The sequence below is a fragment of the Papio anubis genome, chromosome 7 (assembly GCF_008728515.1).
Source record: "Papio anubis isolate 15944 chromosome 7, Panubis1.0, whole genome shotgun sequence".
NCBI classification, from domain to species: domain Eukaryota; kingdom Metazoa; phylum Chordata; class Mammalia; order Primates; family Cercopithecidae; genus Papio; species Papio anubis.
This window is the reverse complement of record NC_044982.1, coordinates 151,986,595-152,004,632: the sequence shown is the minus strand read 5'-3', so window position 1 is coordinate 152,004,632 and position 18,038 is coordinate 151,986,595. Positions and strand designations below refer to the sequence as shown.

The 18,038-nt window shown below is 39.8% G+C and overlaps 1 protein-coding gene across 3 annotated transcripts; it reads right to left on the bottom strand.

Moving 5' to 3' along the window:
* Positions 1 to 6,453: 6,453 nt before the first annotated feature.
* Positions 6,454 to 16,855, bottom strand: ZNF770 (zinc finger protein 770). Of its 3 annotated transcripts, XR_002523013.2 has the most exons (4): positions 16,219 to 16,415; positions 15,659 to 15,775; positions 7,903 to 11,291; positions 6,454 to 7,702 (listed from the first exon to the last, which is right to left on the bottom strand). XR_002523013.2 is itself a non-coding variant. In XM_021940403.2 (3 exons), the coding sequence occupies exon 3, from the start codon at positions 11,233 to 11,235 to the stop codon at positions 9,163 to 9,165; it is 2,073 nt and encodes a 690-aa protein (XP_021796095.1). In that variant the 5' UTR covers positions 11,236 to 11,291; positions 15,659 to 15,775; positions 16,609 to 16,855; the 3' UTR covers positions 6,454 to 9,162. The 3 variants fall into 3 exon arrangements, 2 of the variants coding, with proteins under 2 accessions (XP_021796095.1, XP_021796094.1); XM_021940403.2 differs by lacking the exon at positions 16,219 to 16,415 and adding an exon at positions 16,609 to 16,855 and having other exon boundaries at positions 6,454 to 11,291; XM_021940402.2 differs by having other exon boundaries at positions 6,454 to 11,291.
* Between the last annotated feature and the right edge of the window lie 1,183 nt (positions 16,856 to 18,038).

Here is an 18,038-nt window from a genome sequence, read left to right as displayed (position 1 = left end):
GGGGAGGGGACAACAGGAAGGAGAGAAAAGTTATTTTATATTTTATACCCTTTTGTAACTTTAGAATTTTGTAATATATATGACATGTTCAAAAATAAACAATGTAAGCCGGGTGCAGTGGCTCACGCCTGTAATCCCAGCACTTTGGGAGGCCGAGACTGGCGGATAACAAGGTCAGGAGATTGAGACCATCCTGGCTAACACAGTGAAACCCTGTCTCTACTAAAAATACAAAAAATTAGCCAGGCAGGGTGGCACGTGCCTGTAGTCCCATCTGCTTGGGAGTCTGAGGCAGGAGAATCAGTTGAACTGGGGAGGCGGAGGTTGTGGTGATCCGAGATCCGGCTACTGCGCTCCAGCCTGGGCAACAGAGCAAGACTCTGTCTCAAAAAAATAAAAATAAAAAAAAAAGTAAAAAAATAAACAGCGTGGGCCATGTGCAGTGGCTCATACCTATAATCCCAGCATTTTGGGAGGCTGAGGTAGGTGGATCATCTGAGGTCAGGAGTTCGAGACCAGCCTGGCCAACATGGTGAAACTCCATCTCTACTAAAAATACAAAAACTTGCTGGGCATGGTGGTGTACACCTGTAATCCCAGCTACTCAGGAGGCTGAGGCAGGAGCATCACTTGAACCCAGAAGGCAGAGGTTGCAGTGAGCAGTGATTGCGCCATTGCACTCCAGCCTGGGCAACAAGAGTGAAACTCCATCTCAAAACAACAACAACAAAAAATAATAAAAACAAAAATAAGACAGTGTGAAGGTAAAAGCAAAGGCCTGTAGAAGTGGAGATTAAATATGAAGTCCTTTTTACCCCTATATGTTATTGTGTAAAGTTTGTTTAGAGTGCTAGTGATTAAAATTTGCATAATCACAATTTTAAATGTAACAGAGTTTGAATGTATATCTATTGACATTTTATTTACAAACAGTGTCTATAAAACAGGAAAAATAAGATTCTGATAGCTTTTATGATGAATCTTGACATGTAACATTTTGACCAGCAAAAACCACCTGGACTGTATTTCTATACTATGCTGTAGTTACAGCACAGATAAAGCCACAGAAACAGGTCATGCAGGGCTGTCAGAAGTCAGCAATAAGGCTTGACGTGTTGAAAGCCTTGAAACCTAGGGAGAGGAAGCTCTCTTCCACAATAACCATTGTGGAAGACAATGGGAAACCACTGATTGTAAATCTATTTTTGGAAGATGACTTCTGAGTGGTATGTCAAATGGGTTGGTGCAGGTACTATGGGGATGGGAATATCAGCTAGGAGACTACTGCAAATCTAAAGCTAAAATAAAAAGGACTAAATATGGGTTCTGACAGTCGAAGTGAAAAGGAAGGAATAAATACAGAAGACACTGGAAAGACAGAAAAAAAGACATTATCTTTAGTAGTTGAAAGAATAGTGGAAGCATAAAGCACAATAGAGAAGACAGAGGGTAGAGTAGGTTTTAAAAGGAAAAATTATTCCTTTATATAGAGAGACAGTCTGAGGTAGCAGTGAGACAGGTGATAATAAAGTTTATTTTCCAATTTATATGTTTATTAAATTTACAATGTATCTCATGATTTTATGGCCAGGAGAATATTAGGGGCCCGGTGTAGTGGCTCATACCTGTAAACCCAGCAGATGGTGCACCTGAGGTCAGAAGTTCAAGACCAGCCTGTCCAACGTGGTGAAACCCTGTCTCTAATTAAATACAAAAATTAGCTGGGCATGGTGGCGCACACCTGTAATCCCAGCTACTCAGGAGGCTGAGGCACGAGAATTGCTTGAACCTAGGAGGCAGAGATTGCAGTGAGCCAAGATCGCACCACTGCACCCTAGACTGGGTGACACAGCGAGACTTAATCTCCAAAAAAAAAAAAATTAAACCAATAAGCTACAGATCACATGTAGCTTTCTACTGATCTAACACGTAAATGGTTCTAATTTATAATACCTAGGATATTTATGACAAAATGTAGTATCATAATACCTCCCCTCCCCCTTGCTGTCATCTCTATTTTTCTTTTTTTTTTTTTTTTTTATTTTTTTTATTTTTTATTTTTTTTGAGACGGAGTCTCACTGTGTCTCCCAGGCTGGAGTGCAGTGGCGCGATCTCGGCTCACTGCAAGCTCCGCCCCCCGGGTTCACGCCATTCTCCCGCCTCAGCCTCCCAAGTAGCTGGGACTACAGGCGCCCGCTACCGCGCCCGGCTAGTTTTTTGTATTTTTAGTAGAGACGGGGTTTCACCATGTTAGCCAGGATAGTCTCGATCTCCTGACCTTGTGATCCACCCGCCTCGGCCTCCCAAAGTGCTGGGATTACAGGCTTGAGCCACCGCGCCCGGCCATCTCTATTTTTCTTATCAACTTATCTTAGCTAAGTTTCTGACTGATGGTTTTGGACATTCTAAAATTATGTATATTTTATGGTTTTCTCTTTACAAGCTTTCTACAATGTGTTTTGTAGACAGAAAGCAAAGGAACCAGGGAGTCTAGAAAGAAGGGTTTCAAATGACAAGATTGTCACTAGTGTCAAATGCTTCAAAGAAATCTGAAAGAACAAGAATTTCAAAAAGACCATGAGCTTGGCAATTAGGAGACCATTGGTGACCATTATTAATTGGGATATGTTGTAAGAAAATCTACTTCTAAATTGGTTTAACAATAAGTAAAATCTATAGAGGTAATAAAATCTATAGGGGTGATAAGTTAGGCTTCAGGCAGTTGAATCAGGTTTCCAGCTCCATTTCTCTGTGATTCTTTTCTTTGTCCCCCTACCCCATTCCCTCTGTGTTTTGACTTCATCACCAGATGAGTGTCCCTCATGGTACCAAAATGGAGGGAACTTCTTCTGTACACCCACTAGTCCTTCCTGAATCACTAAAGTAAGTACATGGTTTTGCTCTGATAGAATTAACTTAGGTCAGTGCTCATCCCCAAGGCAATTACTCTGGCTTAGACCTGGGTTACCTATTTCTGAACAGTCATCATGGCAAGGGAGATGTGAGTATTCTGACAGCCTTAGACTGATCACGACCCATAGCTGAGCTGCAACTAGGTCGGTCTAACCCTGACTACTTGGCTGATATGCAGTGAAGGGAGAAGGAGATGTGGTTACAACCAACAATGACCACTACAATAGCCACTGAGAGAGCAACTCCCAAAGGATGGTGAAGAAAACATGTATTCAATAATAAAGGGCTAAGAAGTTAGTGAGTGAAAAGGCCATGAAGGAAGTAGACGGAAGATAAATTTGCAATAGTTCTCACCATAAAAGAAAAAAAGTTAATTGTGACAGTATCTAGAATAATAAAACTAAAGTTGTTTGTCCCCACAAACACACCTTTTTAAGCTAGGTACAGGGAACAACACAGATTGCTTAACCATTCATTTCTCTTTCTAAACACAACTTCAAATTTGACCAGTATCCATATCACTCCCTGGAAACCATGTGCTTAAAAGAAAGGTGAATTCCAGCCCCAGTTCCAGGTTATCCTTGTCAGTGATTGGTTCAGAAATGTGGGCCGGGCATGGTGGCTCACACCTGTAATCCCAGCACTTTAGAAGGCTGAGGCTGGTGGATCACTTGAGGTCAGGAATTTGAGACCAGCTTGGCCAACATGATGAAACCCCATCTCTACTAAAAATACAAAAATTAGCCGGGTGTGCTGGCACGCAACTGTAATCCCAACTACTTAGGGAGGCTGAGGTAGGAGAACAACTTGAACCCGGGAGGCAGAGGTTGCAGTGAGCAGAGATCGCACCACTGCACTCCAGCCTGCAAAACAAAGTGAGATTCCATCTCAAAAACAAAAAACAAAACAACAAACAAACAAAACTGTGTTTTGTGAAGCAATTCTGGCAGATGAGAGAGGAAAGTTTTGCTGTAGGCTTTTGGGAAAGTTGTCCCTTGGTCTTGTGAGAGTTTCTAGCTCTCTCACTCACTATCTGCCATGCCCTACCCCTTGTGAAAGGAGCATGAGGTATTGATTACAAAGCATCCTAAAACCACAGGAAAATAGCCGTGCCATTGTGAAAGGCAGAGCAGACAGAAGGAAGCACAATGAATTCAACAATGTGATTCAACAACTCTTAAGCTTATTTATTCACTAGACTTTCAAATCATGTAAGCCAATTAAGATCCTTATTGCTAAAGCAGTTTGAGTCAGGTATTCTGTCACTTGCAGCCAAAAGCACCATTACTGAATAAGGAACCCATGAAATTGTTTTCAGACAGAGGGGAAATAACAATTGGAGAGAGAAAAACTAGATACCAGAAAAAGGAACTATTAAGTTCCCAGAAGTGGGCAAGAAAAAAATCTAGCTTCAGAAAGGTGAAGGAACATTATTAATAGAGACAGACGACGAGAAACAGAGAAAAGATAAAGTTTTGAGTGAAGACAAGTTTAGAGACGGCATGTTGGACAGGCTTTGATCATAACACAGTAGAAGGCAAACTCATCCTCTGGAAGGATCTAAGTGAAATTGTGGATTTAAGGAAAACATAAAACGTTGTTAATAATTGCTCCATTCATTAATTTCTTCCTTCATACATTCAACATATATTTGAGAACCTAATGTTTGCAACAGTATTAAGCCTTCTCCATAACTGATAGACTCATTCTTTTTTTTTTTTGAGACGGAGTCTCGCTCTGTCACCCAGGCTGGAGTGCAGTGGCCAGATCTCAGCTCACTGCAAGCTCCGCCTCCTGGGTTTACGCCATTCTCCTGCCTCAGCCTCCCGAGTAGCTGGGACTACAGGCGCTCGCCATCTCGCCCGGCTAGTTTTTTGTATTTTTTAGTAGAGACGGGGTTTCACCGTGTTAGCCAGGATGGTCTCGATCTCCTGACCTCGTGATCCGCCCGTCTCGGCCTCCCAAAGTGCTGAGATTACAGGCTTGAGCCACCGCGCCCGGCCTGATAGACTCATTCTGTTGCTTTCCAGAAGCATGTACTTCAAGTGGATCTCAGAGTATAGTCTCACAACAGCTAACCTTAGTCACTAAATGCAAATTTCGGGGTCCTAAAAGACCTGAATCAGGAACTCTGAGGATGCAGCCCAGCAATCTATGCTTTTAACAAGCCCAATTCACACTAAAGTTTGAAAACCACTAGTTTCTAGTGGAAGATCAACAGAGTTATAAACAAAAATTAAGGGGGAATACAAGGGATGGAGAACTTGGGTAAATCAGAGAGGCTCCAGGAGGTAGTATTTAAGCTCAAAGAACAAATAGATTGCCAATTTAGATGCAAAATATTACATGTTCTATATTTCATGTAATACTATTATACTACTTTTCAGTTACATTTCCTTTTTTCTCTTACTGCTAATAGAATTCCCCTAATAGAAATAGCCCTTGAATTTTAAGCCCTTCTAACTGGCAATAAGGAGAAATCTGAACAAGCTAGGAATTAAATGTTCCTTCCCTGTAGCTCCAAAAAAGCAGACACCATTCTGCATCATAAAACAGTACTTGGCAAATGTTATTTCTAACAAAGATTCTTGTAAAAGATTTCAAAGACTGTTGCTGCATCCTAAAAATATAATTCTAATTGGTTGTCTTATATAACATTTACATTGAAATCTGTGTTCTCCACAAGTCAGTTTTAAGCACTTTTGTTTTCCCCCATAATCATGAAAAAAAGGAAAAGGAATGAAACTTGACTCAGCTAAATTTCTTCTTTGAACAGATTGTGAGTCTGTTTCTAATTTAAGTTGACATAAGACAGACACGATGGAAAGCAAAAAGAATAACAGTACTAGTATGTATTGGAGAAACTAATTCTATATATATATATTTTTGTTTTTGTTTTTTGTTTTTCTGAAGAGATGATCTTGCTCTGTCACCCAGGCTTGGAAGGCTGGAGTGCAGGGACATGATGATAGCTCACTTTAAATAACTTCCAATTCTTGGGCTCAAGCAATCCTCCCGCCTCTGTGTCCTGAGGGCAGCTGAGACCACAGGCGTGTGCCACCACCTCACCTGGCTTTAAAAAAAATTTTTTTTAGAGACAGGAGTCTTGCTTTGTTGACTGTCTCAAACTCCTGGCTTCAAGCAATCCTCCCACCTCGGCCTCCCAAAGTGCCGTGATTACAGGCTTGAGCCACTGTGCCCAGCCCCTGATTCTGTATTTCCTTAGTACAAATCTGAAGAGAAAGGCCAAAAAGGAGGATAAACAGATAAACAGGTAGATCATACAACATATAATGGAGTTAACATTCTTTTGTAGGTGATAGGGAGCTGTCAAAGAGATTTTTTTTTTTCCACAGAAGGGAACAGCATGGAAATGTAACATGAACAGGAGGGTAAATGATTAAATATCCATGCAAATCTGGTGTAGAAGGTAGATTGGAGTGGACCCACAAAAGTATCTGACAATCAATCAGTACCTTGGCTCCAATATTATGTAATTTCCCCCCCTCCCCGAAAAAAAAACCAAAACCACCAAACTGTGTAACTTGAAACTTTATTTTTAAGGTATTCTGAAAATTTTTCAAGAATTTTAACCACCACCTACTTCCCTTAAACACACACATTTTTATCTTATAATTATAACCCCTACTGCAGTACAAAACAAGAAACAATAATTCTACTAAGTTAGCCAGCCAATCAAACTACTTCAGTAAATAATCACACTACAGCCTGGAATCACTCAAACAAAAAATTCTTCTAGTTCTCTTTAAAGATATTTATCGTTTATTTTTTCATGAAACCAAAGTAATTGATTCAACAATACTAACAGTTCTAGCATGCAACAAACCATCTACTATCTAATGTTTAATCTTAACATGTATATTTTCATTCCTATAAAGTTTCCATAAGAAGCTTGCAATGATCATAAAGGTAAATAAGTACAGTTGTCCCTTGGTATCCATGGGGTATTGGTTCCCAGACCACGCCCTCAACCCATAGATACCAAAAATCCAAGTATACTCAAGTCCCTTACATAAAATGACATATTTGTATATAACCAACGCACATCCTCCTGTATACTTTATCTCTAGACTAATACCTAATGCAGTGTAAATGCTATTTAAATAACTGTTATACTGTATTTTTATTTGTATTATTTTTATATTTTTTCTAATATTTTTGATCTGCAATTGGTTTAATCCACAGATGCAGAGTACATGGATACAGAGGGCCAACTGTGTTTTGTTACAGGTACTTCAAATAGCACTACAGTACATCTTTGACAAAATTTTTACAATATTCCAACTTTCAATATGAAACAGCTTAAAAAGGCATGGGTCAAAAATAAAGTATAGTAGTATCACTTACGCAAATAAAGTCTCATAATCATACAAGCACAACACTGTTAGGACTCTCCCTGTTTAGGTTGGGAAAAACATTATATAAAACATTTCCTTCAAATAAAATTACATAAATTGCTTACAAAAATGCCAAAATCAATAATTTCAAACATATTAAGGAGAAAACCTTGAACATTATTGGAAAATATAAACTAGTTATTCCTTGCTTTTGTGTAACAGATGAGTTCTTGTAAAGTTTTGTGTAAAGCAAATTCTGTAAACCATTATCTTGCTTGCACTGGAGGAACATATCTCAAAGAAACCTAAGAGAAAGTGTTCTTTAAAGCATGTGATTCTCCTCTGTTTTTTCTGGATGTCTGTATCTACATAATAAACAGGCACACTTCTACATCATTGGGCATTTTACTCAGACTGTCATGTTTCATCTCTGTAAATTAAACCAAAGTTACTTAAAAATTACCTGTGGTAAAAGAAGCAAGCAGATCACCCCCACCTATTATCCCTCCCGCCTCCCCCTGTCAAAAGAAAGTTCTCAGATTATGATGCAAAATTCACAATTGCTCATTTATCCACATTCTCAATAGAGGATTTTCCACTATATTTAAGTATGGTAGGATAATTACCCACCTGTTCCTTTTTTCAGCTTAGAAACATAACGGTTCATTCCTTTTATTGCTAGAGAATGTCATTCCTGAAGATTTTATAAACAAAGGCAAATGTGAAGGACAATCTGTCATTATGAAGTAAGTCCTTTGTACTAAAGAATATTTCCAAATCAAAACAGTTCTATTTGGAATGATACCCACAACTCTACAAGCATCTTATCCCTCTACAGGAATGACTACCTTACTAATTAAAATAAAAATTTAACAAGGATCAAAATAAAATTCTTTAGCAATAGACTCTTGCAAAAATAAAAACTAAAACTAGACCTAGTCATTGCCATTTGATCAAACTTGTAACAGGCTTAAATAATAGAACCACTCCATTAAAGAGGCATAAAAAGAAAAGTTTACTAAAATAAATGTAAAAGTCTTATGGAGATGAAGATCTCTAGAATAGTTTTAAGTCTATGACTACTGCTATCATTAATGAGCAAATAAATGACTTGAAATTATTCCTCTGAAAAGATAAAACTCATACATATTATGAAAAAGACTATGGCACTTAGAAAATATTCCTGGTAAGTAAACATGGTAAATGTATATAGATGCATTCTAGCCTCTTGCCTACTTTTAAATTATTTTAAGATGGCACTAGCTGGGAGGAAAAAAAAAAAGTCCTTATCACCCGAAGGTGAAATTACCACATAGTCCTAAAAATAGCTTTGAAAAGACCAATGAAAATACTACTATAATTTTCTCATCCATTTTCACCTAGTGCCTCTGTAGTTTTTTAAGTTTACAAAAAAAAAAAAAAAAAAATTCCAATGCAATTTGAGCCACATGTGGACAAAATTATGCTTTCATATGAAATGTAAAATAAATCAAATATAACCGGGCTATGTGCTGCAGCTAAAAGCCAAGTTTTGCCTCTCAGTGAGATGGCATGTCTTAAGGAATAATTCCTTTAAAAAATGAATGAGGCTACATTATTTTTACAGCATCATGGATTTATATTTTTCAATACAGCCAAAGCATATGTTTACAATATTAAAATGACTACTTTATAGCATCAAATCATGTTCTTGCCTCTAAAAATTAATTTGGCTGTTTCTAAAATATTGTATTAATTTGCTATGTATTTTACCTCCTTACTATGCAAGACAAGCAAATGCCTTGAAACCATTCAGTTTAATGCAGGCCTTTCAATAAAAATGCATTTTAAGTAATACAGGCTTTAAAAATAAGATCACCAGAGACCACAATTGTTAGTGGTTACAACAGTTTACATAACCGAATCTAAGGCAACCACTTTCCCTTGCGGTCGTTCTTTAAAGTGAGTAAGTTGATGTCTCTTCCAGTGAGGAGCCTGTCTGAATGTTTTGCCACAAACTGAGCATTCAAATGGTTTCTGCCCTGCATGAATCAGGTAGTGTCTTTCCAGTTTAGATGGAGATCGGAAACTTTTAGCACAAACACTGCATCGGTACAGGAAGACATCATTTTTCTCCTGATTCTCTGAATAACTGCTAAAAGGATTGCTTTGCTCTGATTCTAAAAGTACATTAGGAAGACAGGCTTGCCCAGTGCTACCAGGAATAAAATCCTGTGACTCTGCCTTAACTCCTGACATTTGATCTGACTCTGAAACCTCATATTTTTGAACACCAGGAGCCTGACACTGTTGGGAAGCATTATAGTTAACATTATTACCTGGATTCGAAAGATTGTTGAAGTTTCCAAAATCTACTTGGCAAAGAGATGCATAAGGACTCTTTTCATTATGAGTCTGTTCATGTCTTTTTAAGTGAGCTGACTGTCTAAAAGATTTCCCACAAATATTACAGCCAAAGGGCCTCTGTCCAGTATGAATTAAATAGTGTCTTTTTAGTTTGGATATAGAAGGAAATACTTTCTCACATTTGTCACAAGGACATATCTTATGTCTAGTACGTATGTTCTCCCTTGGAACTGAAAAACCACACTGAAGTACCTCACAGTTATTAAAGAATTCCTCACCTGATGAACCACAGATTGACAAGTCTTTCTTATTCACTGAATTATCAATGCTTAATATGTTTTCTGTGGTAAGGATGCCTTTCAAATTTTTTCCCATACTTTGCCAAGAAAACGGCAAAGTCAATGTTTTCTTCTTTCTATTGCCAATTGTTTTATATGTTCCATGTTTGCCAAGAGAACCCACAAATGTTCTCTGGGTTTGTTCAGAGCTCTGCTCACCAGAAATAAGATCACAATTTCTCAAGAAACTCTTTTTAAATACTTTTTTCTCAGATTGAAAGTTAACAAATTTTTTACTCCTAGCACGTTTAAGCTTGGCCAAGATTTTTTTAACAATGGTTTTATAGTTGTAGCTTCTTTTGAACCTGCTTGGAATTTTGCCACCTCTAGCAGGAAAACAGCTGTGTTCATTGAGAATCTGCTCTGATTCAAAACACTTTTCACACTTTGGACATTGAAAAGGGACAATATAAATTGAGTGGACATCAAGTGGATTATTCTCCTCAGATTCACCAATCTCACCATTTTCAAAACCACCCTGATTTGCATTTAACTTATTAGGCAGGGGGCGAGATTCTGTACGCCTCTTCTTTAATAAAAGAGCCCGAAAAACCTTATTCCTGGTATGGATTTGTTTATGCTTCAGAAGTTTGCTTTGAATCTTAAATCCTTTTTGACAAAAACAACATTGAAAAGGTCTTTCTTCTGAATGTGTAAGTTGGTGGATTTTTAAGTGAGTTGACTGTCGAAAAGATTTAGTGCACAAGACACATTTAAAAGGCCTCTGACCAGTATGAATAAGTACATGCCTATCAAGTTTTGACTGTGATGGAAACATCTTGCCACAGATTGTACATGCATGAATATTCTTTCTTCTTTTCATGCTATACATAGGATCGGACTTAGAGCACGGGTGTAAGGCCCATCTTTCCTCTGTGGTAAAAGTATTATACACTCCATACATTGACTTTTCTTGCTTGGCCTCCAACAATCTTCTGACCTGTTTAACATTATTCTGATAGGTTTCATTGTGAAGTTGTTGGTGCTTCACAAATGTCTTCAGATTTTTAAAGTGGCGCTGACAAATACTACATTTAAAAGGCAGACTATGAGTTAGTTGATGCCTCTCCAGATGAACTAGTTGTCTAAAGGTTTTATGACACACATCACATTCAAATGGCTTTTGACCAGTATGAATGAGATAGTGCCTAGCTAATTTTGATGGTGTTTCAAAGTGCTTAAAGCAAATATTGCAAACATATGGCCTGTTTCTAGGTAGTTTGTTGGCTACCACACACTGTTTAATCTTTAGCATTTTTAAATTGTTTTCAGCCATCATATTCTTCAGTGATATACTCTGATGAGCTCCATAGTGTTCTTAAATTCCACAGATGTCTAAAAATTAAAGAAAAAAATGTATTAATTTAAACATTATTTATCCATATGAAAAGTAACTTAAGTTGTTCTTTGGCTGAAGATATTACAGGCAAAGGAGAATCTGGACTTAGTGTTTACAAGTTAATAATCATTTTAAATAATACTTTAAAATAATAAAACTAATTTTACACATACAGAGATATGAGTCTTTAAAAGAAATATCTAAAAATCAATACAATTTTAAGCTATTTTTCTAATTGAGATGCTACATTAAATGGGGACTAGGGTGAATTTATTAACATTAAATAGATATTTTAATTCCAATTTTCCTATTTCATTATTTGGTAGATTTGCCAGTATTTAGTTGCTATCATTTTAAAAAATGGGCTAGAAAGGTAACAAATTAAAACATAATACTAAAAATAAGAACTTGCATTCAATTATAGTACATTGTAAATATGCTCTTAGAACAGAACATTTGACTTATCATAGTTGGATTTCTTAGCCACAGATTTAACAAGACTTATTCTCAATTACTTCTTTAGACCAACAAGGACAGTGTGGACTAGGAGTAAATTCACAGAAGACCTGGGTTCTAGTCCTGGATTTGCCATTATATGATCTTGGTGGTAGGATGAAGGAAATACAGAGTTCTCATCTGTAAAATGGGGAAAAGGTCTCCTGGACTGTCTACCACCACAAGCTGTTGTCAAAAATCAATGGAGATAATGCATACGAATGTGCTAAAAAACTGTGAAGCAATACATAAATCTAAGGAACTATTTAGCTCAACGCTAATCAAATTTTAAAATGTTATTCTTATCTTCTTAGTAATATTTTAAAGAGTTTCTCACTAAGAAATAAACCCACTGACTAAATTTACAGATTTTAAAAATTTCTCACCTGGCACAGTGGCTCACACCTGTAATCCTGCACTTTGGGAGGCTGAGGCTGGTGGATCACCTGAGGTCAGGAATTTGAGACCAGCCTGGCCAACATGGTGAAACCCCATCTCTAGTAATAATACAAAAATTAGCCAGGTGTGGTAGTGCACACCTGTAATCCCAGCAACTCGGGAGGCTGAGGCAGAAGAATCGCTTGAACCCAGGAGGCGGAGGTTACAGTGAGCCGAGATCGTGCCATTGCAATCCAGCCTGGGTGAGAATCCATCTCAAAGAAAAAAAAAATTCTCCTTTTCACTTTGTTGTGAAATTCCCAAAAGACAAGCATAGAGATAACAAGATCAACAAATTGGTTACTTATATAGCTATCTATGACTAAGTAATTGAAAGCTGAGTGTGCTTTACCCATCAGGCAATATAGTAAAAGGGTCATTTTGGTCTTAAGCGTTAATACAAAGATTTAAAAAATTGGCCCAGGCCGGGCGCGGTGGCTCAAGCCTGTAATCCCAGCACTTTGGGAGGCCGAGACGGGCGGATCACGAGGTCAGGAGATCGAGACCATCCTGGCTAACATGGTGAAACCCCGTCTCTACTAAAAAAATACAAAAAACTAGCCGGGCGATGTGGCGGACGCCTGTAGTCCCAGCTACTTGGGAGGCTGAGGCAGGAGAATGGCGTGAACCCGGGAGGCGGAGCTTGCAGTGAGCTGAGATCCGGCCACTGCACACCAGCCTGGGCGACAGAGCAAGACTCTGTCTCAAAAAAAAAAAAAAAAAAAAAAAATTGGCCCAGTGCAGTGGCTCACACCTGTAATACCAGCACTTCGGGAGGCCAAGGCAGGGAGATCACATGAGGTCAGGAGTTTACAACCAGCCTAAACAACGTGGTGAAACCCTGTCTCAACTAAAAATACAAAAATTAGCCAGGCGTCGTAGTACACATCTGTAACTCCAGCTACTTGGGAGGCTGTAACACAAGAATCGCTTGAACCGGGGAGGTAGAGGTTGCAGTGAGCCAAGATTGCACCACTGCACTCCAGCTTGGGCAACAGAGTGAGGCTCTGTCTCAAAAAAAAAAAGAAAAAAAAATTTAGCAAGCACTTTCATAACTATCTTATGCACTGTCCTCTATCAGAGAAGCTAATTTTCTTCTCATTATTACTCTACTATGGCATTGCCCTTAAATAAAGGAGTCAGAGATTAAAAAAAAAAAAAAGTAAAAAGCTGTGCTAGCACTTTCAATATAATGTATCTTCTGGATCAGAGAGTTCTAAGTCTGGAGTTCTTTTGTAAGCTGATCTGGCAAACATCCAACAAGTATGGTGCTACTATCTTCTCCTAGAAGATACCCTTAATCCCAAATCACAAACATACCCACTGTGGTTCTTTAGCAATATGAACCAGAAACAGAAAAAAAAAAAATTACTGAACAAATATCTTTATTATAGTGTTTTTCAAACTGCAGGATATTACTCATTAATGGATTGTGAATTCAACTTAGCAGATCATGATCAGCACTTTGTTATTTAAAATAAGAGTGGAGGCTGGCATAGTGGCTCATGCCTGTAATCCCAGCACTTTGGGAGGCTGAGGCGGGGGATCACCTGAGATCAGGAGTTCGAGGCCAGCCTGGTCAACGTGGTGAAACCCTGTCTCTAATAAAAATACAAAAACTAGCCGAGTGTGGTGGTACATGCCTGTAATCCCAGCTACTTGGGAGGCTGAGTCAGAAGAATTGCTTGAACCCAGGAGACGGAGGTTGCAGTGAGTCGCCAAGATCGCACCACTGCACTCTATCCTGGGCGACAGAGTGGGACTCCATCTCAGAAAACAATTTTTAAATCAATAAATACAAATAGGGGATAAATAAAAGTGGAAAGTATCAGACTGCATACTATATAGCAAGGATAAATATTGTTTCATGAAACTTCTGTAGGAAGAAGTAAAAAAGTTTATGAAAGCTGTTCCTAACATGCCTCTTCATACTAGACAGAGGAACCTACAACAAATCAACTACTTTATTCAAAGTGGCCAAGTAATCTATTAAGGTGAGAAAGATAGGGGCCCATAGGATGAGACAAGATTACTAAAGAAAGCAAGTGTCTGGTTTTCTTCACTTGACCCTATTATTCCAAAACATTTATCTTAAATAGAAATCATCTAATTACAGGCCAAATAGAAAATGCCACACAAATCCACGCAAAATAAAATAATCTGACTGTAAGCCAGTATAGTAGTAAAATATACCATATAACCCAGATATCAGTGTTAACCAACAATCAACTGTTGGTGCTATGAACATCCATTTTCAGTAGCTTGAATTAGAGAAATTACAGGTGAACAAGCTCCAAAATCTCTAAACATGCCGATACAGAGCAACAGTCATGATAATTAAAATTAAGTCATGAATCCAGTGAACTGCAAAGAACTTGGCAGCAATTAGGTGCCAAGGTAGTCAATCAGGACAATGAGCCAAACCAAAAGTAATCAAGCCTTTATTCACTTACTGTGACAGTGCAAGCAAGTGGTAAAAAGAGGCACTGGCTCCGCAGTGGTCCATTAAATACAAGGACACTGGGTGAGGGTCAGTTGATGCAGCGCATATGAGGTAATCCTCTCACTGAAGAGGAGCCCCTAACAAAAATCTCCTGCCTCTTATGGAACGTTAGAATAGGAAATGGGTGGAAGGTCTAAGAGTGAAAGAAGCTGGGTCAAAAACGGAGAAAAGTGTCTTAGCCATGGTCCTTCCTAGGAGGGCCACCAAATGGAGGTACCCAGGCCAGGAAAGAAGTTACGGGATTTGCATATCTAGCAGGAGGGGCAGGGCGAGTCCTTGACTGCAACCCCCTCCAGAAAGCTGCAATGCACTGGCCCATATCGAGCCTGGTGTGGGAGGGCAGCTTGGCCCTTGAGGCCAGTCAGGCAAAGCCTGGTAATTGTCCAATGTCAGGACTGAATGATCACACAGAGGATTTTGGTCTGGAGCCAGATTCAATTCCTTTTGTATGTTTCTTCTTTTAATAAATGCTTTCGTGGAACACGCCTAAAAGAAAAAAAAAAAATCACACACCACAACCACCTCTGATTAAAACAGGGATTGGCTACGTACAGCTCCTGTACCAAAAAGGATCATCCATTGTTAGCAGTAAGATTGGATAACTGTTGTCACTTGCCTCCCACCACGTGGAAAAGCACTTACTGGGAGCCCTAGATTGTTAGAACCATTAGAGGCAAGTGGTGATCGTATCTTCTATTTATGAGAGTCAGGTTAGGGATCCTCACCTCACGCACTCATGGAGCTCCAAATCCCATTTCAACCGATTTTTTGTTGTTGTTGGTAACATAAAAATAAAAAAGACTGTAATTTTACTTATGTTAAACTGAAATAAAAGAATAATAGATCTGCTCAGCAGTTCAATTCAGAACTTATCCTGACAAGAACAAGATATTCTACGTGAAGACTGTAAAAACTGTAAAAACTGACCTCAGTAATATCCAATGTTGCCTCAAGGCTGAAAGCCTGTTGATTTTCTTGTCTTGACTAGTACCATTAAAACGATGTGAGGATTTCACGAAAGTAAGCGAACAAGAAATGAAAGACCTAAGAGAAACACACACAACTTTCAGTGGGGGAATAATCTCCGGCGGCTGCTTCTGCCCCACTCGCCCCGGGCCCATTCTCTTGGCCTTGAACCCTCACCTCTCCCTCCCAGTGGACTACACCGGACAAAGGACACTGACACACACAGCCCGTTCTAAGGGCCCACAACCAATAATAAGCACTTAATGGTCGAGTCGAGTCCAGAAACCACAAAATCCCACGCCAGGAAAGGAAGGGCAAGGGTAAAAACTGCTTTGGCTGCAGCCAGGATGAAAACGCCACATGTGATACAACCCACAGCAAGAAAGAAAAAAAAAATTCCTCTGCGCCTTCCTCTCAGATTTTTCCTCCGCGTGAGACGCACTCAATAGGTGGGGAAGTGAGAAAGCAAAAGGAGCTCAGGAACTGAGGTTGTGGAGCCCCCGTTCTGGGTCCCCAGGCACCTTGGCGGAATTGAGGCAGGTCCGACCCTCCCTGGGGGTCGCTCCACTTCTCAGTCGGGTTTCTGAAGTCCTCCCCAGGCATCTGGAGCTGGCGAGGGCCCGGGAGGCACGCACCTCAGGCCCAGGTGCCGCGAAGGCAGCGCGCGCACGTCCGCAGGGCCGGCGCGGCAACGGGCTGAGCGCGCAGGCGCGGCGCTCCGGCGCGCCCAGGGACAAGGTCCGGCTGGAAACAAACTCCCCCAAATTTCAGGGCCTTTGTCGCCTCCGCGCGGCCCGCCGGTCCCCAGGGGACTGGGACTCCAGAGACGCACCCCCAACCCCACCGCCATTCACCCTGTCATTGCGGGGGAGAGAACAGAAGAATAAAGACGGGTACATTTTCCATCTCACCTCTAAACCTCGGTTAGGAAAACGCTGTAGCCCGGACTAGTGGGCTCAAGGGCCGACTGGAAAAGGGCGAGTCAGCGTTCAAAGCCGAGTCGGGGCAGCCCTCTTTAACGCAGAGGGCCGGGGATAAGAAGACGACAATGTATTCGGGGCCCTCTGGGCTAGGGCTGTCCTCAGCACTTTGTACATTGCCAAAGTAAATATAACGTAGAGGTCAAGCGCAGGCGCTTTGTGGGCAGACGTGACCGAGCTCCACTCGCGACTCCTCTAATGGCGTGCCCGCTGCGGACCTCATTAGCCCCGCCTCAATCATTCAGTATGTTTTGGTTGTCCACAGTGTACGAAGCCCTGTTCTCACAATTAGATAAAATGAGTGTGAAGTGCTCAACTTAATTCCTAGTGTAGTAGGCCTTCAAAGAACTATAATCATTATTAATTACTCATATTGAATACAACTTTATGAAATGATAGGATCCCATTTTAAGATAAGGAAAATGAGGCTATCAGAGACATTAAGGAACTTAATGTCACACAGTTAATAAACGATAGAGGTGCGATTTGAACACAGGTAGCCTAATACTAGACCTACATTTATAACTCTCTGCTGCTTCCCAAGTTACAGATATTTCAGCATTTTATGTAGTCACAATTGAAGACCAAATATACAGTTACAGACAGGTGGCACGTTATTGCTGAATAAGATGCTAAGGTATCTACCAAAGATTTTAAGTGCAAAAGGCATTAGAGAAGAATTTATTGTGGATTTTTTGCAAGTTCTGATTGTAATTGTCTCACCTTGAGAAAGGAGGAAATGAAAGTAGATTATCGGGTATACTTTTTAAACTCTAAACAACTTTTTGCATTACTTTCTGAGGACCATCAGCAACAAAAATCAATGGTTTCTAATGTTGGTATATTTTCCTCTACCAAAAAAATAAAAGCAGATGAGCCAACAAAAAGTCTCTGTTTTGGATGTGTTAGCATGAGGAAATGGCGAATAGGAAATGAGCTTTTACTTCTCCTGTAGGAACCCTGAAGGAGTCAGATTTGGAAGGGGTTGAAGTCTGCTTCCAACAGAAGCCAGGGTGGAGAAGGGAAAGGAAAGACTTCTGGTGTCCGAAATGCTAATCCCAAAGTGGAGATGCTGTTTGTCCAGATAACCCTTGTAAATCTGCTCCATCCTGCAGCTACTCCTGGGAAACTTAGTCAAATAATGCAAACAATTGCATCCATCATCAGCCACATCAGCCTTAGAAGGTATATCCATATCATGAGAGAACACTACCTGAAACTGGGGACCACTGGAGGGTGAGATTCCTTCTTTATCCATTACCTGCAAAACAAATTGGCCTTTGCACGGAGAGTCTGAATGTGGAGTGTGAATGAAGTTAGGACTTGAATAGGCTATTCTCCAAGGCCACATGCCCCGTGTC